The sequence below is a fragment of the Rhagoletis zephyria genome, unplaced genomic scaffold, assembly GCF_001687245.7.
Source record: "Rhagoletis zephyria isolate East Lansing unplaced genomic scaffold, Rhagoletis_zephyria_1.1 Rzeph_scaffold_01029, whole genome shotgun sequence".
NCBI classification, from domain to species: domain Eukaryota; kingdom Metazoa; phylum Arthropoda; class Insecta; order Diptera; family Tephritidae; genus Rhagoletis; species Rhagoletis zephyria.
Window position 1 is genome coordinate 15,301 of NW_016158113.1, and position 27,413 is coordinate 42,713.

At 35.9% G+C, this 27,413-nt stretch overlaps 1 protein-coding gene across 13 annotated transcripts in view; it reads left to right on the top strand.

Moving 5' to 3' along the window:
* Window positions 1-27,413, top strand: part of tay (tay bridge kinase) — a 50,260-nt gene that overhangs the window by 2,944 nt on the left and 19,903 nt on the right. For all 13 annotated transcript variants that reach the window (XM_017615527.1, XM_017615525.1, XM_017615526.1 and 10 more), the window contains 4 exons: window positions 51-1,145; window positions 1,214-1,387; window positions 2,493-2,534; window positions 2,598-2,618. In XM_017615527.1, coding sequence (XP_017471016.1) covers window positions 51-1,145; window positions 1,214-1,387; window positions 2,493-2,534; window positions 2,598-2,618 — 1,332 coding nt within the window. The remainder of the gene's footprint in view (window positions 1-50; window positions 1,146-1,213; window positions 1,388-2,492; window positions 2,535-2,597; window positions 2,619-27,413) is intronic.

Consider the following 27,413-nt stretch of genomic DNA (forward strand, 5'->3'; position numbering starts at 1 on the left):
AATGTCTAATTATAATCATAAATTCAAACAAAATATATTCATTATTGTAGTTCGCGATAAAATTAGGGCAGAAGCGAAAAGAAAAGCGTCTGTCAGCATTGGAGGAATTAACTTGCACATACAGCATTGAGGAGACCAAAATGCCAAAGATTATAGATACAGGTCAGCCTCATCCCATACGAGGTAGCAGTGGACTAAACCTGCCTATAAATAACATAAAGGATGGAGGTCATAATATTCGAATGATGAGCAACAATATCATCAGCTCTAATTGTCATCCAGCACAGACTGTAACATCTTCCATAACTGCGACCGTTCCAGAATCTCCTCTAGATGTTATTGCGCCTGCATGGAAGAGCCAATATCAAAATTCCAATAACAATAATAATGTTGGAAGTAATTTAACAAATTTAAATAAAAATAAAAATAATTGTACCATCGTTGGAGGTAGCAACAACAACAACACATCAACCAATGTTGCGCCATCATCGTCGACGATATTAAATCATAATGGAAATAATTGCAGCAATAGCAATAACAACAGTGATGGCGCTGGAAGTAGCAGCAGCAGTAGCAGTAGTGGAATTGCCGACACAACATCCAGCAACATAAACAATACCGATGAAGATGCCATTATGACTTCAGCTGATGCAGTGGATGATAGTCGGAGCGTTTTGACTGCAATCGACAGTGGTGCGTCATCAGGAAGTTCCACAATGGCCGTAAACACAAAAGTCGAAGTAGCTTCTAAATTGAAAGAAAATAGCAGCATTAACACAAGAACCAGTTCTGCTCCAATGGACACTTCCAATATAATAAGTTCCGTATCGTCGCCAAACTGTACGATAACAGCGCCGCCGCCTGCTTCTCCATTAACAGCAAATACACATAGTTTGATGCCAGATAAGTGTAGCAGCGCTACTGCGTTGGGCAATAGTACACTACAAGGGAATCAAACTCAGCCCGTAACAGACCCTACACAAATTGGGGACGGTTATCGTAACGCATTGCTTTTAGAAGGAAAATGTGTTCCAATAAATTCGATGGCAAATAAACCGCCACAGCCACTAGAAACAGCATTTGGGACGAATAGCGGCACAAACAGTTTAAAAACGTCGAATCCTTTTGTAAATGTGATGCCGAACGTAAGTAATATAAAATATGCTCGTTTATTCAATGCATAACTTTCAAAATGCTACAATTCGTTCCTCAGTCGTCAACGGTTCAAATGCTTAACAGCAACAACAGCAATTGTGAAATGACAACAGACATGCGAATATTGGGATCGACTTTGGCGCCAGTGATTGCAACAGCATCTCAACAATCAGCGCTAAAAATCACTCAAACACCACCAAATAAGGATGATGTATTTGATCGTATACGCGACGTAAGTATATGGACGATTAATATTTTATTTAAAAATATATAAATTCCCAACTTTGTAAGTACCGTGTAGATCGTCGAAAACTTCTTAGAAAAAATTTGTTGTTTATCGTGTTCATGTCAATATTTCTCCGCAATCACAATATGTTATTTCAATTTAATTTCTCCTACATTTTTAATGTGCAACTATACATATAGTACATATCGATGGTCCTGTGCAATAACGACACTATTCAAAATTCAAAAAACAAAAACTTACTACAGTTAAGTGGCTCTTGCCTCTAATCCTTGTCTAATCCATTTCAAACCCTTACTAAATTAAGCAGTAAGGATTGCTAAAGTAAGTACAAAAGATTAGACATGGCTTCGACAAGGATTAGAGACATGAGCCACTTAACAGTAGTAACATATATTTTTTGAATTTTGAATTGTGTCGTTATTGGACAGGACCATCGANTTAGAGACATGAGCCACTTAACAGTAGTAACATATATTTTTTGAATTTTGTAATTTATGTAAAAGTATATTATTTCATTTTAAAATATCCAGCAAAAAAGATAATAGTCCTAACCAAAAAATAATAATTGGCGAACTCCGTTCATATCTGCAAAATTGAAGCGTGGAAGTTATTTTTGATGCAAGAGTCGGGGAAAAATAAACACCACATTAATAAAGTCCTCTTCGGTATTCCAATAATCTTAAGATGAAGTTTCAGTTCATTTGCACTCAAGTTGAAATTGAAAAATTTGGCCCGATTTGTGAACACCAAAACAGCTATCTAGCTTGAATCGAGAAATTTACGCAAAACCGAAAACTTGAACCTATTCCGTAATTTTTTATAGAAATAAACTACATATTAAAAATTTGGATACTGTCACACATACGGACATATTTTCATGGACCAAATAATTATTAAAATTTTAATCATCACTTGCTTTTTGAGCTTCAGTTGCAAAAAACTGACAAGTTTCGTAATCTAGTTTAGCATTCATACCTTAAGCTTTGCTGGTGTTCTTTTAAAGCCCAATATAAGCTTAAAACCAATTTTTTTAATTAATCTTTTTGTTAATAAAATTATTTGATGTATACTTGTGAATTTCTACTTTCAGGCGGGCGTCACATGCAAAAGTATTGCGACGGGGCATAATATCGTAAGTATTTCATTTTAAATACACTATGAAATACTGTGATAACTCGCGTTTTTCTCTTTACAGTGTGATAATGATGAAAACAAGGTAAGTGAGAAAAACATCAAATCTTTTATAATTGTTATGTACATATATACTATTGTTCAAATTATTACATATTTTTCGCTCTTGCGAGTGTTATATTTCAATTTTCAACACGTACGAAAATGATTTAGCTCTTTAAATTTACTATTAACATCCAATATCGATCTGACTTGTAGAAATAATTTGAAATGGTGTGGGGTGTACATAGCTCGAATTTTCTCATCTAACCGAAATAATCTCAGAAATTTGTTAGCAGATATATGCATAAAAATCGTAACTGTGTAAAGTGTAAATAAACCGGGTTTTCGTACAAAGTCGAGTAAGTTTACAAGGTTTACGAGCTTACGAAGCATTTACGCGTTTAGACTAAGTGATCTGCGTAAATCAGACAGTTTGTTTGAATAGAGAGAAAATATTATATACAGGTCGATGTGATTACGAGGGCCAAAGAAGTTCCCTTCACTGTTGTTTTTCAAAGATGATTCCTTTGTCTTCAGTGTTTCGTCAATATTTTTAATATTTTTAAAAGAGATATTCGAATATCTGATAAAAAATTGGGACACCCGGATGACTAAATGGACTTACATATATTGATCGAATATTCGGATAGCAAAATTTACGGATATTATCTAACCGGATAATCCGGATTTTATTCGTATGGACGAATATCCGAACAGATATCCGAATATGCAAGGCTTTCTTAAGAGCGTATCAGATGTGACAATCAGCCTCATTGCGAGAGTCGTGCCGAATGCAAGTCGTTTTTCGAGAGTCGAATCGTATCGAAAATTTAGCGTCATTGCCTAAAATTTCCACTCGACTAGTGTATTAAAACGGAAGAACTTGGCAGCACTGCATAGTTTTCGACAATTTTTGTCGTTTACTTATTTCAGCACGACAATAGACAATGCTAATCAGCCTCATTGCGAGAGTCGTGCCGAATGCAAGTCGTTTTTCGAGAGTCGAATCGTATCGAAAATTTAGCGTCATTGCCTAAAATTTCCACTCGACTAGTGTATTAAAACGGAAGAACTTGGCAGCACTGCATAGTTTTCGACAATTTTCGTCGTTTACTTATTTCAGCACGACAGTAGACAATGCTAATGTTGTCGAGTCGTACAATTCAGCCTAATTTACGTCTTACGCAATGAGGCTGAATGTTGTACAATTCAGTCGTACAATTCAGCCTAATTTACGACTTACGCAATGAGGCTGAATGTTGTACAATTCAGTCGTACAATTCAGCCTAATTTACGACTTACGCAATGAGGCTGAATGTTGTACAATTCAGTCGTACAATTCAGCCTAATTTACGACTTACGCAATGAGGCTGAATATTTCCAAAATTTCCACGCAATTCGCTGTCAAATTTAGAAAGAGAAATTTTATTTCGGTGTGTGAACATGATCGAAGAATGTGAGGAAGACCTTTCTGTCACATTTCGGAAATAAGTTTCAGAAATAAAAGAAAACGTATTTTCCTTGAAATTTTAAGATTTGTAAATTAAAAATCAGCAACCTTCCCCCAATGCACCAGAGATGGAGAAACCGACCCTTAGGGTCAGGTTCTCAATGTCTGGTTTACACTAACTACTTGTTAAACATAGTTATCGACGTTTACAACTCTCTGCTATACGTTATGGAGTCGATCACGTGGATAACGAAGTTTAACTTGCAGTTAGTGTTAACCAGACATTGAGAAACTGGACCTTACAGGTCTACTCTGCACGTTACCGAAGATTTTGTAACCGAAAAATTTTATTACCAAAAAATGTTAGCAGTTTTTGTCACCGCGATTGTAGGTACGTTGGTTAAAATATTCTTCAACTATGAAGAGACTATGAGAAATTGTGGTAACAAAATGAGTGTAACTTAACAAATAGTCAGTACTAATTTGTACTGGAACCTGCAAATTTTTACTGGAAAAGTGTATAATACCCAAAAAATTGGCAATAGAGCACTGAATCGAGAGCGTAATAACACGGGAGAGCTGAAATTCTTGCTAGTGAAATTTTTAATAGCAGAAATTTTAATTAGCAGAAGAAGAACAAGAATAAATGTCGAAAGCCGCATTTGTTAAATTGGTTACACATAAACAAAAGTAAAATGAGCGGAAATCAAAATATCAATGATGTACAGGACTGTTTACGTGCTTGTGTGTAAAGCAAAGAGTTCAAAACTGATTTATAACAGGTCTATTCTGCGCTGGTAATAAAAAGTTTGTAGCCGGTAAATAAAGTTCTTGTCAATTTTTAACCCTTTTCGCATTCTGTATACTCTTGTAACCGGTAAATTTTGTTACCATCTCATTAGCTGGTAACAAATGATTGCCTCGTGGAATATGCAATGCCAGGATGTGCACAATTCTTCATAGCTGAATTGCTGAATATTTTAACTGCATTATCAACGTACCTAGAATCGCGGTGACAAGAACTGGTAACATTTTTTGGTAATACAATTTTCCGGTTACAAAATCTTCGGTAACGTGCAGAATAGACCTGTAAATAGTAAAATGTTAACAGCAGAATGTCAAAATAGTGCAGCAACTGTTCACTTGCTAGTTTTTACTAGTTTTATGTTGAAAAACTTTTTCTGTTAGTTTTCTCTTCTCAATTTTACGCTCTATTTGGCGAGAAGTTACTATACACACCTAAAATTTACCGGTTACAGAATGGGAAAAGGCTTTAAAAATTGACAGGAATTTTATTTACGGAATTTTATTTTTATTACCAGCACAGAATAGACCTGTTAATAGCATTATTAAGTGCCTCCACAATTCGATTACAACTGAAACTATAAACGGAAAAAATAAAATACGTGAACGCAAAACCAGTAACAATTTGCAAGATTCATGAACAGCTGATTAAGTTTTTGTTTATGTCCTAATAAAAACAATAGTTGCGTTCGATAACAAAATTAGCCAACACCAGCCAACAATCAAAATCAAGAGAGTAAGCGAAAATTCTCTCCCAAAGAGATGAAAAGGCGAACTCATATTAGCTCTGATCCAATACTTTTCGTGAAAACGCCTGTAAAAATGTTAAACAGCAAAATTACTCTCTGAAGTGAGAGTAAAAAGTGAGTAACGAGAAAAATAGAGGAACAAAAAAGGCATTTTTCTTGTAAAAACGTCAACCAGTGATCGCTTGACACTTTTCATGATTTTACCCGAAGAAAAAGCGGGTAAAATCGTGCAACTTCATTCTCTACTTAACTCTCCAAAAATCGCTCTCATTTGCAGGATTTTGGAGGAATTTGGAGTACGGGATAACTTTTTTTGTAACTGCCTGCAAGTTCGTGTAAAAACCTGTAAGTTCATGAAGTACTGGATCAGAGCTAATGTGCACCTTCACTTTTAGTTTCAATTGCACTCAGGAACATGCGATCAGCTGTTTTTATTACTAGCAAATCTCTCTAAATGAAGTGTAATTTCCCCTACTTTGCAAGTTTTTTTTTGGGCTTCGGGTTTTGTTGGCTGGAAATTGCAAGCTTTTTGGATACATGAACAGAAACACTAATATATTTTGTGACAATTATTACAAATTAGTTGCAATCCCGTACTAGTCCGAACTAGTCAGAATTAGTCAGATTTTACAGGAAATAGATCCTGACTCGGTTCTCTGACAATTGAGACGAAAAGAGCATAAATAAGGTCCTCTCGCTGTCAGAAGTTATCAGTCAAGGCAAATTTATATAAGGTGAGTGGTATCGATTGAGCAAAAAAAAAAAATACAACAACAAATTATACTCACAATGACGGCAAGAAATACAACAAACCGCGGCGAATTCTAGTAACACCCCCACGATCAGCCTTGACTGTGTTTGACGACCAAATTGTACACAAAAGAAAAGTGCACTCTGCTAATTCATGCTGAAAAGTATTTACTTGTTTAAGAGGATTCTAATGAATTCGAAAGTATTTTTGATTATTTACATGTATGAGCTGAGCGTGTTTACATACAAAATAAGCAAAAATTTAAAACCAAAATTTGGAGGTTATGTCAAAGTTTTCAGAAGTTACCATTTTTTTTACTAGAAAGCGATCCCGTTCTTTTCAGTGTTACTCTCACGCTCTAGCGAATTTTAAATTTTTGACAGTTATACTCGTTTTAGTCCCAGGAATACGGGAAAGTAATTAAATAAAAGTTCTGTTCGCTATGCAAAAGCCAGTAAGAATTAGCCAGTAACAAAATGCAGAGAATAAGGTATCGTACTCTCCATAAGAGAGAAACTTACTAAGTTTTGCGTGAACAGGAATTAGCAAACATTTGCAAGCTTCACTGCCAGCTGGAGTCCACGGTTGCATTTCGAACATAATACAATTTTTAAATTATTTCAGGTGGAAAACAAAACAGAATCTATACGTATGTATATTTCTTCTTATTCTGACTTTCTTCAACATACAATTCAATTGCTTTGTGGACGTCACTGTCACGTTCCGATTACGAATACAGCTTTTTCAGCCACGTACCTTTCAAATGTTTGAAATTAATTAAATTAATTGAAAAAACGAATATTTTCCTTACTTAAGTATTAAGAATTCCTTCATTAGTAAATCGCCGCAAGATTGTACATTTTTAAATTTAGCGATTTTGTTGATTCAAATTGTTGTTAGCAAAAATGCAACCGGGTGCCACAATCCTGCTTGCAAATTCTTGCTGGCAAAATTTTCCCATCACGAATTTACTACTTCCTCTCCAAATGAAATGTTAAAATTGTGCTCTCTCCTTGCAAGTTCTACTAATTTTTTGGCCAAACGAACACGATTTGGTAACAATTGGTACCAACCTGTAAAAGTTTTTTGCATAGCGAACACTATCAAAAGTAGTTTTAACCCCGGCTGTCACCAAAGCAATTTTTCGATCTGGGACTGACCTCCTTGCTAAAATTAACCAACCAAATAGCTCTAACTAGAAGCATTGCATTTATGTAAATGCATATGTATATGGAAATTTAAAAATCTTTTTTTCGTTATATGAAGTCTCAAATTCTTCCAACCTCTTGCATTGATGATGAAGTTCTAATAATATTGAAAAGGAAATGCTCAATAAGTTCATTCTACGGCAGCCGCCGTAACCGAGTGGTTAGAGGTGCGCACTTCCACCCGTTAGGGCTCAGGTATTTAGGTTTTACTTAAAAATCGGTATGTACATACATGCATATTTAATTAAGCTTAAAATTGAACTTCCTCGCTCTTGTACTTCACTTCATTGACTGACTTCAACTTCGCTGCAAATTGAATAAATCAGAACATGATTTTTATGCGAGACAAATTTCCACAGAAATTAACGGTAGAAAAAGAATTTTTGGATATTCATTCTCTTTTTCAGCTGACTACGATGCAGCATTCTACTTTGCGTTCCCTGAAATGAAGCAAAGAAGCGAATTAAAAAAGAAATATTTCAGGACATTCTACTTTGCATTCCCCGAAATGAAACAAAGAAGCGAAATAAATAAAATATTGTAGGACATTCTACTTTGAATTACCGGCAATGCCTAAAAGAAGCGAAAAAATTCGAAGGCATTATAACGCTCTGCCTTCTAAAACACTTTACGATTACCGATTTTTTGCTGGGCATATACACATATACATTTGGTTTTTATAAAAAAGGCGAAAGTGCCAAGTAACGAGCGCCAAGGTGGCAAGCCTGGCAAATTGACCGATAGTCGGAAAAATTGCAAGCAGCTAATTGGCATTTCAACAGGTTTGTTGCTAATCAGATAGTTTTCAATAATTATCACTAGCTTTTGTNCCGATTTTTTGCTGGGCATATACACATATACATTTGGTTTTTATAAAAAAAGCGAAAGTGCCAAGTAACGAGCGCCAAGGTGGCAAGCCTGGCAAATTGACCGATAGTCGGGAAAATTGCAAGCAGCTAATTGGCATTTCAACAGGTTTGTTGCTAATCAGATAGTTTTCAATAATTATCACTAGTTTTTGCTACAGAGCAAGTGTTTTGCGACTTAAAAAAAGCAATCAGAAAAGAAAAAAAATTAAAAAAGCGAAGCAACTAGTCTATTTTAGTAATATTCTTTACATCGCTATTTAACTCTTTCTAAGCATATTGCTCCAAAAAATTTACCATTCTTCCATTTGCTGATATTTGCTGGAAAAATAATAAATAAAATAGACTGATGCTTTGTATTTTTACCTTTTAAAATTCAGGTAAATAATTTGTCAGATTAAAAATAATTAAGTTAAACGTTCCTTCACAGTCAACTACCGAACTGAAGAAGTAACGAAATCGGTGTGAATAGCCCTAATAGCTGTAAAAGGCCAAATGAAACAATTAAAGCCACTTACTGATCCCCCAAGCTGGACCAATGTCTTTACTAACCTTTTTGCGGCCAAATTTGCTTTTGCTGTCCTTTGACATCGGCAAAACTAGTGAACAGGGTGTCCAGATTGTTAAAAAAATGCGCAATTTCTGAAAAATATCGCCAAAAATCGCATAATTTTTTTAAATAAAATTCATGAAATCGACTTAACAAATCTTTTATTCTAAAAATTACATCTTTTTGTAACACAGTTATTCGGGGTAATAATAAATAACAAAAATTACTTACATACATATATAATAGTGATGTAATTTTTTTTTTAATACGCATACTTTTAAAAAATATTTGTATTAACACATTTCCCGCTATTAATAAATTTATTATAACTCATATTAATCGAATAATCAAACAATCCCTTTTTAAGCGCCCGGCGCTAAAAATAAAAAAAGCTATAAGGCGAGATCAGCTATTTCCACAAATGAAAGATTTTTAAATTTCCATATATGCACTTTTAGCGGGAGTTGTCACAAATGGTCGTTTAATATAGGCAAATGTTCGATATGCTACAATAAAATCGATAACAATAAAAAGTATTGCTACATCAAAACTAAAGCTCTAACTCCACAACCTACTTTTTCACTTGTTTCGACGAATTTACTACTGCCTGCTGATGGCGCCACAACAACACCTACACAACGCGGCTCAGATGCTCTCCATAAAGGAGCATAATACTATACACATCCTAGTAGGATGCCACAGAAGCAGGCATCCGAATATACACCTACTTCTAGCAGAGCCCTCGCCAAAGCACTACAGGAGGTATATATACGGCGTCGAGGAGTCGGTCTCGACCTACCTGATCATTGCGACATTCAGGGAAACTGCAAGGCTGAAGAACTCGCGCGCCATGGAATGGCATTGCATGATACAGACATAAGAGATACTCTCGGCATCCCTTTTCAAACATGCAAATATCTACTGAATGCAAATTTCATAGAAGCTGCCAATGAAAGATGGCGAATAGAAGCGACCTGTCACATTGCCAAAACACTCTGGCCTGCCACGAACGCCCAACGCACCAAGTCTCTACTTAATCTAAGGAGGCAGGACATTCGCAAAGTGACTGGAGTTTTCACCGCACATTGTCTGATCGGATTACACGCATGGAAGACGAAGAGGAAACCACCCCACATCGTCTCTGCTATTGCCCAGTTCTGTCAAAACGGGGGAAAAGCTCTTGGAAGCTATTTCTTCGACGATCTCGATGACCTCAAAGCGGTCCTATGCGAAGCCTATGCACTTTTTTGCTAAGCACCAAGTGCTTTACAGGGGAACGGGGATAATTAAAAAAATCCTCATGCCGCCCAACCTAATCTAACCTACATCGACTTCGGACCTGTGGATGCCGTTTTGTGTATACAATCACCTGACGTGTACGCGACAGACTTTTGTCTGCCTCGGGAGACTCGCACCACAATAGCCCAACTTCGCTCTGGATACTGCGGCAGGCTAAACTCGTACCTGAGCAGAGTGAACGCAGATGTGCCCAACTAGTTTCCGCCATGCGGAGAGACGCCTTATGACACACGATACATATTTGCAGAGAATTACTGTCTTTACATTTAGTGAAATGTAAACGTTAAACGAGAAACTAGTAGACTACGTTGATAAAAAAATAAAATTTCTAATAAATAGTATATTAGTTTGTGAGATCAGCGCGGATACATTTTAAAAAACATGCAGAGAAAATGCTTTGTAGCTTTGGTAGTCGCTGGTACGCATTACACGCAAAAGTTCTTAACAAAGCACCCAAATTAGAAAGTGTGTTGAAACGATAAGGACAATGAGCACTAGCTGTATGCCGCAGGAAACTAGACTTGTAAAAAGTATATTGTTTATCCTTCATATTATATGTCCATGGAGGCCCCTTTGCCTTCGGATGCCGACTGGGGTGAAAATTTCATAATTGCACCGGTCACCAGTAGCTCACTAGAAAAAATACATAATAATAATAATAATAATATCCCAACGGTTTTTACCCTCCATTCCCGCCCATCCGCACGAGGGGCGCAGTCCGCATGACGTACGGAACCAATATTTTAAATTTTTGTGCCGAGTCACGATAGGCAGGAGTTTGTTAAGTGTCGAGATCTAAAACTGTTCAGCTACAGAACTAAATTCATCAGCTGATTTTATGTATTTATGTCAATAATTCACTTATTGAGAGAGGAGAGTATCGCTTTCTTAATGCTGAAAAGCGGATCTGATATATCAAACGTGCTGGAATGAGAGTTAAAATCCTGGCATAAGCAACGGAGTGGGTCGTGCAATTCAAAATTGGTTTTACAAGCTTTCAGAAATATGGGACAAAAGTGTCTTGATACGCGTGACGGAACATTAAAGCTTACATCAGCCAGAAGAGACGGACTTGAAATTGAGCCTGTCAGTAATTTAACCATAAAAATTATACCAAGCATTTCCCTGCGACTGGCAAGTGTAGGAAGGTTAATAAGTTTTAAGCGACTCGTATAAGGTGGAAGACTATATTGAGAATCCCATCGGAAATTTCTTAAAGCAAAAAGTAGGAATTGTTTTTGAATTGATTCTATCTTGTCTGAGTAAATTTGATACCTTGGATTCCAAACCACCGAGCCGTATTCCAGAATCGGCCTAACTAATGTTGTAAACAGGGTTTTAGTGATATAAGGGTCACTAAATTCTTTTGACCATCGTTTCACAAATGCAAGTACACCTTTAGCCTTGTTGACTGTCACATTAATGTGAAGATTAAAATTAAGCTTAGGATCCATTGTGATACCAAGGTCCACAAAATTGTATACCTGTTCCAGGTTATGGTTACCTATTATATAAGAAACTGGCAGAACAGCTCTTCGCGAGAAGCACATTACTTTACATTTCTTAAGATTTAGAGGCATAAGATTTACTTTACACCAGTAAATATGTACATTCTTTGGCTATTTCCCTTTCGTTTATTTAAGTTTTTATGAAAGTTGTGTTGCTTATTTTTCCCATACAAACAAATTGAATCAGTGAGTACGACAACCGCACAAGTTCAAAGTCTGCGTTTCGAGATAATTAATTAAAACTTTTTAACGCTGAAACTACTTGGATAGAGGCAATGTATTTTTAATGGTCGTTTTACTGAAAATAAAAAGGACTTCCCATAACAGATAAAAAGGTGGGATGGACTTGTAAGGTTTTTGTAGGAAGGGTATTCAAAAGATGTCGCAAGCGTCGCAATTTCATACAGTCGTACAAATTTTTCAATGTAAAATAACGGCTAAAATGCTTATAGAGAATGTGTAATTACCCAAAATGTTGCTACACCGATAGAAAATATATAAATAACTATTTCTTAAACTGTGGATTCGTGGAATCCCCTAAAATCATTTCAACAGTTATTTTACATTGAAAAATTTTACGACGCTTATGAAAACTTGTGAATACCCTAAATATTTATTCAAAACAGGGGAAAAATACAACATCAGAACTGTTCTAAATCCTATTTTTCAGCATTTGTGATTTTTCATGTATGTATGTATGTGAGGTGGTAATAGAATTCCAATACTTCGCCAGATTTCTTTCATACATGAACTGCGTATAATTTGACACAAAAAAGTTTGGTTCTTGGAACCGGCACCTCGAGTGATACACGCTTTTTATAGTAATCGGGCCACCAATTTCTAAAATCAGTAACATCAGTTTATCGGATTAGCTTCAAGTGCTGAACACATTTAAAACGACGAGCTACGGGCCAAAGCTTCCAATTTGTTATCTTCATTATATAAACACTTTGTCGATGAATTTGTACGAGTTTGAAGTAAAAGAAGAGGAAGATCGTTATCTGGCGCTGGATCTAATCTGGCCACAACCACGTGCCTTGTCGTCCCCAAAATAATTATCTACATAAGAATACGTGGGAAAATAATTTGACAGCTGTGGTCCGTAGCTCGTCGTTTTCATTGTGTTCCTGGAAGTGCTTATATTCTTCTGGAGTATAAATTCGATCATGATTTCAGAAATTTTGTTTTACATAACCCAAATCCCGGTCACAGCGTCAAGCGCCAAGGAACTGTCAAAAATCCTCATGACAATACAATTTGTATGAAGCATACCACAATAACTCAGCGCTAGCGCCGAGCAAATGGAATTTTCGTTTTTGACAGGGTTTACGTGTTGAAGTTGTATGCAGAAGACGGAAAGAAAGGGAGAGGACAAAAAAATGAAAGAGGAAACGAGAATAAAAACGAGGGGAAATGAGAAAACGTAAAAAATTGACGCGCGTTGATTTGGGGATAGCGCGCGCTGACACTCGTTGACAATACAAAACGCAACGCTTACCGCTCTAAATTAGGTACGGCAGTAATATAGATTTTGTTGAATCTCTTGGTAGCCTCTAATGCTAAGGGGAAACGCCGCTTGCTTGGTTGCTTCTCTTACATGTTTATATAGTAGCACTATTTAGTTGGTGAGATTAACCTTAGGAGGTTCAACCAGGTCTGTGCAGACCGTGTTAGAGGCGAATCCGTCCATGATTTCCTAGAAGCGGCTGCGGCGAGCACATTGGGCAAAAAATCTGACCGCTTTTGTGTTTGTGTTTGTAAACTAAATGACTCAAACGGACCAAGCAGGTCTGTACAGACCTATGTGTGGGATGATTGCTGGAGCAGGCGATTTAAACATGTTTTGGCCACGGACATAACACTTATATATTTTATCGTAAAAACCTTGCTCCATAACAGTTATTAGATAAGAAACATTTTTTGTTTCGAAGAAGTTATAACCCATCGTTTATTTTGGATGGAGATGTCGAGGAAATCAATGCTTTCGAAGGCGACGACGCCACGGATCCGGATTATGTATTGACGTTAGAAAATGCGGCTCCCGATGCTTAGATAGAGACCGTTAAAGAAACCGAGTCTCCATATGACGATGATGAGGAGTTCGAAGATCTGCGTGAAGGCACTGCAGCTGCCACCAAAGCCGTTGATATGAACGAGGAGCCACGTTCGGCGAGCTCGATTATAAAACACCGTTCAAAGGATGGCAAGCTGGCCCAGAAAATAATTGATGCACAATTTTTGTCGTGCCGAAAACGCACGCGCTTTACCCAGTATATTCTATAGAAACCAGCAAAATACGAAATTAAGTCAATACCCACTGAAAGGAATAATATATATTGGAACACAGACAAATAAAACGCGTGCGGAAAATCAAGGCGAGAACGTTGTTTTCAAATTGGTCGAAAAGTACACCGGTTCTGGATGAACAATATATGCCGATAATTTGTTCTCGTCTTTTGATTTGGCCACGGCTTTGGGAAAAACGTTTGTAGGAACCATGCGCAAAAAGGAAGCCTGCATATTGAAGGACAAGTTGGATCCAATATGAGATGTATTTAGCACAGTATTCGGTTACCACAATAATAATATCGGCCCATGCTCATACGTGCCGAAAAACAAAAAAGTTGTGGTCCTCATCTCAACCGAACATTACAATTCCGCCGTCGACTCATCGAAGCCATCGAAGAAGCCATTTCAAATTTTGGACTACAATGTATACATATACAACCGGAGTAGACACCATGGATCAGATGGTTAGAGGTTACACGTGCAAACGGGTCACAAACCGGTGGCCGTTAGCTCTGTTCTATAACATGCTGGACGTGGCGGACTGGGCTGCATTTGTCGTTCAAGAATAGTTGTCAAGAGTTCCTCACATGGAGCAGAGAGCAGCGAATCGCATTGTACGGAAATCATTTAATTTATGCATTCAAATTCTAAAAATTAATTTTTCACCCGCTGTGTTCGCGACAGCAAAGATGTTAGTCTACTGGGCTCACAAATTATTTCACATAAGTTTTGAGCACAAATCCTCTCAATCCTACGAATTACAGATTTTTAGAAATTTCCGATTTGAACGAATAACTTAAAATTTCTCTTTCGGTTTTTTTATAAGTAAATTCTTAAGATAAAAGGGTACGATGAAGACGCAGTGTTTCCTTATTTAAAACAAATGGTTTCATCTGTCCTTTGCGTTCCAGTCGCCTTAGCTTATATGGAAATTAATATTTTCCCAAATCAGTTTGAATAAAACAAGAAATAAACTAGAGGTACTAATTTGTGTTTCAGTTCATAAAGCCTTTTTTTTTGTTTAACTAAGAGTAATTTAAAATGTAAGTTATTTTATGCTAATTTGTCAATGTTATTGTGGCTTATTTACATTTTATTTTTAATATTTTTATTGAGCTTTGTACCACGATTGTTTATTAGGAAAAATTGAAAAAGCAACAAAGTCTAAGCGGTAGAAGTTATAGCAGCTATTTCGGAGATCAGCACATCTCTTCATCAGACTTCTTTTTTCTAGACTTCAGCAGGGATCGAACCGGCGAATTCGATGTTCAAAGTCTCTTTAATTTGATATACATATTTATACATATATCTTTTATAGTATTCACAAAAATATAATTAATGTGGAATTCTACTTTGTGAGGGTTATAATCCATAAGTGCGGCCGAAGGCCGCCTACGCAAAAAGAAGTTTATACACAAAAACCCTGTATACTTTTTGTCCACATTAATTCGATTTTTGTGAAAACTATAAAAAGGTATATGTATAAATATGTATATCAAATTAAAGAGAATTAAATTCTCTATCAAATGACATCAAATCCAAATCCTTGGAGGGGTTCTCGAGAAATATTAATCAAAAAACATGCTTAATTTGAACTTTAACTTTTAATGATTGTTGTAGTTGTTGTTTCCCAAAAAAAATATATATATCGTTACGTTCACCTCAATGATCTCCATCGATCTCAATATGATTTTTTTTAATTTGAGAATTGTAGGTATTCTACATTTATGCCAAAAAGAGGAACCGACTTCTTTAGTGCTATTTCGTTCCCGTTTTTCTTCATTTTGATTTCTAGCTTAACGGGCCCTATTCTTTACCAATTAAATTCTCTATCAAATGACATCAAAATTGTCCAATTCCTTGAAGAGGTTTTCGAGAAATATTAATTTAAGAAAATGCTTAATTTGTACTTTGACCTTTAATAATTGTTGTAGTTGTTGTTTCCCAAAAAAATAAATATACCGTTATGTTCACCTCAATGGTCTCTATCGATCCTTTTTTTAATTCGAGATTTGTAGGTATTGTGCATTTGTTCCCTCTTTTTATGCCCAAAATTCCTTCAAAATTATAGATTACATCCACGGTTCCATATTTTCGTGTACGTTTTTACACATTCCAAAGAAAAATTACTCATTCGGGAGAATTTTTTACTCATTCAGGAGAATTTTCGACTTTAAAATAAGGAAAGTTTTTCTTTGATCCAGATATGGTTTTTTGGTTCAGTGCAGAATACGTATCATAACGGCAATGGTTTTTTTTTGGGGAAATAATAATTACTGATGTTATTGAAGTTCAAACAAGCGAAATGTACGTATTCTGCACTTGTTCCGCCTTTTTCCACGGATTCTAAAGGAGAAAAATTTGTTTGGTGCAAATTAATAGGGCCCGTGCCAGAGAGGGGTAAAAATGGAATTTTCAATACTTTCAAAATCTTATATTTCGAAAATTATTCAACCGATTTTCAAAATGTAGATATGGTTAGAAAGGCAATTGAAATACCTATGCTGCAATATGTATATATTTCGAGAAAACCTAAAAAAACACCACATCTACTTTTTCTTTTTTTCTAGCAAAACGGGCCCTATTTTTACTTATGCCCAAACAATTTAGGTAGTCAGATGAACTCGCAGAGTTTTAGCAATTGGCTTCCTAAATTGTAGCAGTGCTGGAAACTTCTAGTGGAATATAAGTTACGTACTAAAATTTAGGTCAACTCGCACCCAGCTTTAATTAGCGATATGTATTTAAAGTTCGCGAACTAAATAATTCTGTGGCATCGCTGATAAAATGCATACTTGCAACGAACAGCTGATTTTCCTGCCGTTTTACAATTCTACTGTGTTTATACATTCTTTGTAACCGAATGGAAACTGTAACGACTGATTTGAAAATTGGTCTGAAGTAAAACGATTACAACTTTCAAGACGGTTTGAAAATGTGTTTAAGAATGTGTTTTGAAACTATGGGGAACCAGTAAAAGCGTGTTATGTGTTCGTATAAACATGGTATATGTTCGGTGTTAAGCTCTAAAATTTCATCAGTGTTTTTATTAATTAACGATATTAGCTAAGCACCTAGGCCTGCTCCATTTTTCCAGCAACCAATTTATATCTCACAGGTATGGGTAATCTGGGGATTATCTCGAATGTACATATGTACATACATACATACATTTGTGAAAATATGGGTACAAATTTTGAAAAAAAATTCAATATTTAGGATTTAAAACTTTTTGCTGAGTATTTGCATAAAAAGCTTATTTTGAACAAGTCGTCGCATATGGATCACCCTATGGGCGTTAATGTATGAAGCTGCAGTTATATATTTACATTCATACATAGATACCTATATATACATTTTTACATTCACTTGAATATTCAAACCACCACCAATTCCGTGCTATCCTCGTCTACAACAACCCAACATCAACTCCATATTTGTTGGAGTCAATACGACAAAGCGGAGAATAATGATAGCATATTGTTGGTATCTGTGAACACAACCGCAGCATCGCCGTCAGTCGTCCCCATCGTTATATAGCCTTTTTTGCTCCATCATAGCCATGCACGCTCTTGATGCGCATTCGCTCGTTTAAGCTTTCGGCAATTCGTCGGTCTGTTTGTTAGTCGCCAAAGTTGGTTGTTATGTATCGTTTAACTGTTATTTTAGTTAGACAGGCGGGTGGTCGCTTGGTCGTATAGTCGTTTGATTACATGGACGCCCGTCGGTTGCCTTCGTGTCGACAGCATTAAAAGCGAATTCCTCTCCTTTGCCGANTTGGTTGTTATGTATCGTTTAACTGTTATTTTAGTTAGACAGGCGGGTGGTCGCTTGTTCGTATAGTCGTTTGATTACATGGACGCCCGTCGGTTGCCTTCGTGTCGACAGCATTAAAAGCGAATTCCTCTCCTTTGCCGTACGCAGTGGCGGATTTATCGTACAGGCAACATAGGCTGAAGCCTAGGGCGGCAGAATTAAGGGGCGGCAAAATTTAAGACAGCTAAATTAAAAGAAAAAAATTTATTTGGATTCAGCTGCACTTGAAATTGTGTTTGTGTCTGTAAAATATTATTAATGATTCATCTCATTCAATACAATTCAAAATTAGAATTACGCTGCGAATTTTTCCTTAGTATAGCAGTCGTTGAAATTTCCATTTAACTTTCATTCACGCGGCTTAGAAACCTGACGGCGCGCCTGCGCGTGACGCAAAGAAACAGCCNACGAGTATTAGCTGGAATAATACCAACCCCAGAAGCAATTCCAACAACAGCAACAGTCATGAGTAGGAGCAATAGCAATATTCATTGGCATATCATAAATCGTAATCATGTTTCATTCAAGTAGCGTTTACGATTTATCGAATTACGCGCATTATTACTATTACAACAGCGGCAGCTATTAGCAGCTTTGCTAACCGCTATGAGCACTCAATCGAATGATTACAAATTGAGCACTCAGTTTTTGCCTCGACCCCATCACCGTGTTTTACAGTGGGGTAATATTGATAAAAAACGTGAATTTGTTTAGAATTAGTTTTCTTGCAGGTCTAGTATTTCTTAAATATGAGGATATGGAAACCAAAGTAGCCTATTTAAACACAAAAACATTAAACACTACTAGAAAATACACCCCGTGCCAAAAAAAACGCATCAGTGTTGCAAATAATGTGTTTTAGCGCAGAGGTTAAGGGGCGAATCTTAGCTTTTAAGTGACCAAAAATTTGTCTATTAGGCAAACTGCTCCGAAATTCGGTTGAAAATTCAAATTCGCAGGGTCTTCAAAAAGGAAGAAAGAAAGTGAAAGGCCGATAAACTCACTAAGTGCGAGGATTGGATTTTGGAACAGCTATGTTTTCAAGACAGATTCCAAACTGCGAGGGAATAAGATAAATAAGTACTCGCACTGTAGCACGACGACTTAACCAGTTGACTTGACTGGCCGTTCATTCGGTTTACTTCTTACCACATCTCTCCCGTAATAGAACAGAAGCAAATATCTAACTAGTAGTTGCTTGATTTTGTTGCACTTTCTATTTTCGGACTCTTGAAAAAACAGTCTTTTAGACACCTCCGTCCCTTCGTTTCTATGCTGTTTCTTGCAGCCATAAAGCAAAATATATGGAAAAAACAAACGCTAGCTATACAAAACCTTAATTTTCTCCACTTTACAAAAACCCAGTTACTTGGTTCCGTTCTATCACAGGAGATCTCTGCCATCGGGCCCAATCAAATTAAACATTGATTCACCGTTTTCGAGGCAGTTCGAACACAATTCAGTTAGCTTCGAGAGAACAATCTTATAGGGCACAAACGTATATCGATTTCCGCCAGTTATTCGCACAAAGTGTGAATAGGTCCTTATGTACTTGTTCTTTCCATTATGTTCGTGGGCACCGTAGTTTGTTAAAGTTTCGTTTTATAAGCGCTTAAAAATCTTTTTAGCAGAGTATCATGATTCCATACTAGTCAGCCTCGCCAACAGGCCCATAGAAGCTTTCTCTACGTTTTTGGGTTATACAAAAGGGGCCCCTGCTTACATTAATAATTTTAACACATTGAAGCAATAATTAGTAGAGCCCAAGGGAGGCTGAGACTTTTTCTGAAGCCGAAAAAACATTTGGCCGATTATCGAAGTCGTTGACCATTTTACAATAGATTCTCGGCAGCCAGTTCGAAAACGCCCTATCTCAGAATTTGGTTAAAGAACGCCCTATTTTAGAATTTGATTGAAAATCGCCCTATCTCAGAATTTGGTTGAAGAACGCGTCATTTTAGATTTTTATTAAAAAACGCCCTATCTCAGAACTCGGTTCAAAAACGCCCTATCTCAGCATATTTTCAATGTATTTTCGTTTGAGATAGGACGGTTTTGAACCGAATTCTGAGCCAGAAGGTTTTTCAATCAAATTCTGAAGTAGGGCGTTCTTCTTCAACTGGCTGCCGAGGTAGGTGAATCTTCCACTCAGCCATCGATATGTGCTTGCTTTTAAACACAAATAAATTTGTTTACAGGGAGTTGGAGTGTTTCCTTCAATAAAAAGAAAATACAAAATTTCTTAGAATAATTATTACATAAAATATAAACTCGCATATCCTCACTGTAATGGAAAAACCGCTGAAATCGAGTTAGGACAAACTTAAATTAATATTGTGTTAATGAAAAAACTGCATATTTATGGAAATTCTTAAATTCTCCAACGATTTTTTTGAAAACGTTATTAAGTTAAGCATATTGTATTTTTCAACCTTTTCAAGTTTAAAAATGGTTTCCTCTCAAAATTTTCGTTTCTAGATTTTACCAGCTATTCTTTGTGGACACTTATTTGTTGATCTTTGCGCTTGAAAAAGAAGAAATAAAATTGCAGTTAATAGGTATCCTGTATATACTACATAGTGGTACAGTAATAAAAAGGGTATTACGCATTTTCTTCCCTACAAAAAAAAAAAAAATGGACAAACATGTGTAAAAAGAAATGCTAAAAATCGACGCTATTCCTGATTTGCTCAATAACCAAAAGTGGAGCCAAATATTTGGCTTAGACTAAATTTCATTCGGTATGAATCGAATTATTTGAGCTAAACGTCAAAAAAGAACAGGAAATTATACAATTTCAAAATTATATATGTTCTGGTTGTGTGTTTTCGTTAAATATATAATTCAATAGATTTAAAGATCTCAAATACTTATCTACTTTTCATACCAGAATTCATAAAGGAGTAACCTAAAGCCCCGCTTAGCAAGTCTAAGAAGAAACCATTTTTTGTATAATTATCAAGTACATTCGAAAACAATTTGCCAACTAGCTTTTTCTCGATTTGATAACTACTCGTACATTACTTTCGTTACGAAAAAAAAATCAATTTTTGGTGAGAATGTTTTGGCTCTCAAGTGGAGGTTAAGTTAAAAAGTAAAGTTGTGACTAAATGTAAAAGCACACAAAAAGTTTCACATGTATTATTGGCCAATAGTTATCAAGTAAAAATTTTGACTAATAATGTGAATATCAAAATTAAAGTTTCCACTGTGCGCACTACAATATCGCAAATCTGTTCAATACGTTTTGTTTCGCTTTAAGCTTTGGAGTGTTGTTGTATGGCTTTCTGGTTGGTTGTTGAATATGTTTGGATTGAGTTGGCTCGGTTAAGCTTAGCTGAATTTCAGTTCAATTGCTACAAATAGCAAGTATATGTACATACATATACATACGTACATATCAGGGATGTTTCGAATGTCATATTTTTCACAAATGCGAATGCGAATGCGAATTCGAATGTTAGGAATAACATTAAAAAAGCTATAATAAACTTAAGACATCATTTTTATTAATTAAAAAATTTCGAAATTATTGGAACATTGAACGAATGCTTAACCTATACAGTGTCTTAATCTAGAAGTCAAAGTTCAAAAGGGCATATTATATTTCAAAAAAAGTAATTTTGCTGCCTTTTCTCCCATGAGGCGATTTCTTAGAGGCTCCTATATAAGGGCGGCTGCACTGAACAATTGCTCACCTGGAACCACCAATCGAGAAGATTTTCAACGAGCTCGTTTTTCTTTAGTAAAGGCCTTCAATTGAGCTTTAATTTCACATTTTTTAATGTCTCCAGATTCTACATCCGAGCCCTCGCTTTCGCTGGAGGAATCCAAAATTATTTCTAGGTTGCTTATAAGACTTTTAGCAGTACTTATTGCAGGCCCATCTATGTTGCTTGATATACTACTTAACCGTTAAGCGCCTGAAGCTAAAAGCCGGTTATTGTCCGCACCCTGCTTAGACAGACTTAGAGCCATTTCAACAATATTAGAGTGGACTCTCTGCCCATGTACACATTCGCATTCGCAAAACATTCGTATCATTGGATGCGAAAGCGAATGTGTAAAATGATAGGAATCATTCGCATAACGAATGCGAATGCAAATATTCGCGACATCCCTAGTACATATGTATGTAAATACATGGTACAATACAGATTAATAAATATACATACTTACATACGTATATATGCTATTACATGTATCGTGTATGTATGTACATATGTAGTAGATACATATCCATATGTGCATACATACATACAAATATGCATGTAAACATACTTATGTCAAATTGGTATTGGGGGCTGGGTGTTCTCGTAAGCACTTGTCAATTCACAACTTTGTGTGTACAACTGGTAAGTGATTTGATAGACACGATTAGTCTTATTCCCATGTGAAGGAGGGGCCGCACGGACATGGCAGAAGACGACGATGTTTTGACTGTGGCATGCGAAGTGGTTGATGAACATAAACTCACGTACATGCATACATATGTACATATGATTGTATGCATGTAACTACTGGGATTGAATGCTTACATGCATTGAACGTGATATGCGTTGCTATGAACACCATAAATTCAGTGAAGGTATGGCTTGTCCGGCGGGCATCGCATGATGGCTATGATGGTGGTGTTCAAGCTAGCAAAGCGATATACATACATATATGGTAGAAGCAGTAAGGGACAGATCCAACGAGGTAATAAATCCAAAGTGGTTGTTGTTGCGTACCAGTCACTATGGTTATTTTTGTTGTTGGCCCTTATTGTTCCTTTCTCGCTTAACTTGCTTTGTGCTTTGAATCCACTACGAATGGGTACCGAACAATTCAATTGAACGCCAATTTGCAAATTGCAAGTTGCAAATCTATTTTGGTCTGCTTGTCTGTCCTCTTCTGCCTGCTTGTTTCGTTGCTGTGCTCCACCGTGAAATGACTATTAAATCTCTGCACCATGCTCTTTGTTTGTCAACACAGATATGCCTGGTGAGAGCGTGCAAAAATGTGTGATCTATACCCTGCAGGGAGTCATACGTATTCGGTCATTATTATTAACTTGGTTGGTCGTAGCGTTTTTAGATACACTTTGAAAATATGATGGCTATATTGTAAATAAGTCATATCTAGAAGAATTGATCTTTATAAATTAATTATGCAGACAATATAATACAGTTTATTGAAAAAGTTTTTGAGCGTGGATTGTTTAATAGATAAATGTATAAAATTTAAACAAATTAAATTATTTACACAAAAATTAAATTATTTACACAAGACTTAAATAATATCAAATTGTAGGTTTTAGTTTGATAAATTAGCGACCAATTTGGCACTGTTCAACTAAATGTAGGAAAAGTAGTATTAGCTACCAGTTTGGCACTGTAAATTAACGATTTCAACTACAGGGTTGTATTGTTTAACAATTCATTTTAGGCATATACTGCTAAAATTAAATATTTACGCTACATGTTCTATTAAAGGAGCTACCTATTCCAATTAGTATAAAATTGTCCAGATCATGAACGATGGAGTTGTAGATATCTGTACTAATTTAAATATGTATTCTATAACCTACATATGCACATGCATGGGCAAATCTAAAAAACAGGTACATTTTCAAAACAAAAAGTTTAATTTTTTAATTTGTGGGAACACCTACATATGTTTGATATATGACTCTATTCGTTATCTCTTAATAAATCGATGAATATATGTGTAATTCATTTTCATCAAGTACTTAAAAAGTTAGACGAGGAGTAAACATTTAGATCGCTGAAATAGAAAACAAAAGAATTAAGCTTGGTTGAAATTACTGTGCAAGTTGTAAATTTTGATCAAGGATTTTGAAAATTGAATTCACTTAATTGGTACGTTCTAAATTCAATCGCATCCCCCGTTTTACCAGATTGGCTGCGGTTTTCGAGGTAACGGTACTTGAAATTTTGATTAAATTTTAACTATTGTATAAATAACTCCCTCAGTTTTGAAGTTTTTTCACACGGCTATCCCGAAAAGTGGAGCCAATTGGGGGATGTCATTGAATTTAGAAGGTTCCAATTAAGTAAGAGCAAATATCAGAACCTTTGTCGAAAAAAGTTGATTTGATACCACGCCCGAAATATTCCGACTAAAAGAAGGAGCATAATTAAAGGTAGTAAATCAGGGTATTTACACACTTCTAGAAAACATTTTTTGAAGCATTTTACAGGTACATAATTTAGATCGTTTCGACGTATTTTCCCAATTTGCCTTAAATTAACTTAGATGTTTTTGGAATAAAAATTATGCTCAAGGTCGCAGAATATTTTATCTTTAAAAGTTGGTTTCTTATGAAAGCACACCTCTTGCTAAGGTATCAAATTATTCGTAATTGTTTGTAGAATACAATAAATACTTAGAAAGTTTTTAAAATGACAACTACATAAATATGAAGTGTACGCATAAGTACTAATTGCACATAAAATTTCAAACCAGTATATGGTGTGCTTCAAAAGTTGTGACATAATTAATTTTAGCCCTCTTAATAATTACATAAAAAATTCACTTGTTTTTAATATTTTTTTGAATTAAAACATCTATAACTCAAAAGTTTTGCAACTAATTGATTAACAATTTTTTTGAGGCTTGAATTATATCCTAAAGCAACCAGCTTGATTTGGTTTACAACAATGAATATAAAGCTAACACAAAGGTTACCTTTTTTTAAGTTTTGCACACATACATACGTACGTATTCCTTGGAAATTAAAAAAAAAAGTTTGTACCAAAAACTAAGTTTTGCCCATAGAAAGAAAAAAATTATGTAGTGTCTATTTCAATATGTATTGTTATTTAGTTTTTACCACGATTATGTTTTTTAGGAAAAATGGAAAAAGCAACAAAGTCTCATCTGTTAAAAAATTACCGGTTTTTGTCGAACAAAATTCCAACAACTGCATACGTCACAATCAGTGATTACTGGTTCTTTTAAAAATCAGAATCTGGCATTCTGGCAAACAGATTTTTGGATTTGTGTGCATATGCGATTGGTGTGTTTTGTTCAACTCGTTTCAAGAGTGCACCACGAAATTCCAAAAAAATGGCAGCATGCAGAATATCTGTCGCAGCTTTTTTGTAATTTTTGAAATTTTACTATTTTTTTAATTTTCATTTTAGATATTTTCTTCAAAAGTGAAACATAAACGGTGAAAATGTTCTCGCCAAAACGAATGAATCTAGTGCAAAATAAAATTGTAGTTTAAAAAACTAAAACCTCGCTATTATAAATTCCATTCGTACTGTCATCAGGTATGTAACTTGAGAATAGAAATCGCTGCATCTTTTAGGCGCATCAATATTACATAGTTACATCCCGAGCTAATAAAAGGGAGGTAAAAACTAGTGTGTCATCAAATGAAAAAGAAATTACATTGAGTAAACTTTTACAATTTTTATTGGTGCACTCGAAATTCATTATAAAACTGTTATATGAAGAAAATAATATATACATATGTACATAAGGAATACTGTGTAAAAATCTTAAACGCCAATATTTAAATACTTTTAAATAATATGGCTTTTAACTTAAGGCGTGCGAGTAAACATGTTAGATGACACGGCGTAGGTGCTACGTGGCGTATACGTTACATACGCAACTACGGGTATATGAGCATGGGTGGCTATTTTTACTTTTTTTTTTAGTATATCTATTTTAAGATTTGCTCATACGCATGTTATGTATGTATGAATGTTTGGAAAAATATCTTCTTTTTCTCCGATTTGTCGTCTTCTTCTTGATGCTCAGTGACCTACAGTTTTATGTACATACATATGTATGTATGCCAGAAGAAGCTTGATTATGGCACGCTATTTTATATGGCGAAAATGAGCGACACTTTCAACAAAAAAATTTGCCAAAAATCAATGGTAAATCCTAGCTACCTCAAACTTGCACTTTGTTATACTAAAATTGAATGGGCTAAAAAACTGCGTACTCAACTTGTTTTTCAAGAGTGTAAATAAAAAGTTCAATATTAGGGTTATTGGCTCGGTTTTTCCATACAGGTTCCATCGGTTTTTTTTGGATATCTATAGGCGGTTGTTTTGAAATCTTGATTTTCCGAATACCGAATAAACCGGATTTTTTATCGAACAAACCAGTTTTTTCATTTCATACAAATCTTGAGCTCTCAATAGTTTTAACTTTTTCGATGTTTTCAAATCTTCCAGTTTAACGGAAACCTCTAAATAGGTTTAAAATTATATCCTAGGTTATTTGAGGATGAACAGGATAATAATAGGATAGCAGGATCATATTTGATTCCAATAAATGAATGTTTGGCGCTTAAACGTTTTCTACATGTTTGGCCGAGCTTCTCCGAATCGAGAGATCTACAGTATAAAACAAGACTAAACGTGAATTTTTCACTAATTTGTTTTAATTTTAATCTAAAAATAAGCTTTTAAATAAATGCTACCTTTACTCGTAATAGTTTTATTGTAATTTTTGGTCATGACTCCATACCAACATAAGCATTTGCACTGTATTAAAACTATGTATGTATGTATAATAAAACCGGTTTATCCATTTTTTTTTCAAATTGCGATTTTTTGAAAACCGGGTTTGGAGAAAAAGGCGAATAATCGAACACCCTAATATTCATACAAATGTACAATTTGAAAAATCTTCAACACCTCCCAGCGGAATCCAAAATAAGAACCAGAAGCGTTTGTTTTAACGCATAACAGAAGAATGTTCGAAATTATCCAACTGACAGGTCTTTGCATCAGCCTAGTACCAGTTAATCGACTGGTCGATTTCTACCAGTTGATCTACCAGAATGTTTACTAACTCGTTTGACTTTTCACTGCAGGGATGCAGAAATATGTACATAAATGTCTGTATATATTTACATATGTATGTATGCATGTGCAATTACAATCTCTGGGCGAAGAACAGCACAACCAAAGCAAGAGCGTGGCATTGGGTTGAATTGGTAGCTGGGCACACATGTAAACAAATGTGCAAGAGCAGCCCAGTGGCGCGTACCATAGTAAACAGGGTACATTCGGCTGAAAGCAGCGGCAACATTTTTCAATCACACCACAAAATCCAGAGGGGGCACACCAAGCTAAAAACGGCGCTACTCTGGCTCTGACTCCGAGTCTGGTTCTGGCGAGCACGAGAGGAACTAAGTGAACAACTAACCGACCGACCGGCTTTGTACTTCACTTATGCCATGCATTCGCGCTCATTGATGCTCTCCTCGAGCGGTTTCTTCTCTGTTTCGCTTCCGCTTTGGTGCACTCTGTTGGCATGGTAGACTGGACGAGGCGGCATTGAGNTTATGCCATGCATTCGCGCTCATTGATGCTCTCCTCGAGCGGTTTCTTCTGTTTCGCTTCCGCTTTGGTGCACTCTGTTGGCATGGTAGACTGGACGAGGCGGCATTGATGTCGGTGTGTTTGTGCTGTCTGATTTGAGTGTTGCGATGATGTTGGCGCAGTGCGCTGCCTTGTTAAGTTGTTGAGTGTCGAGTGCCTCTTCGTCGCGCATAGGTCAGTCAGTCAAACTCG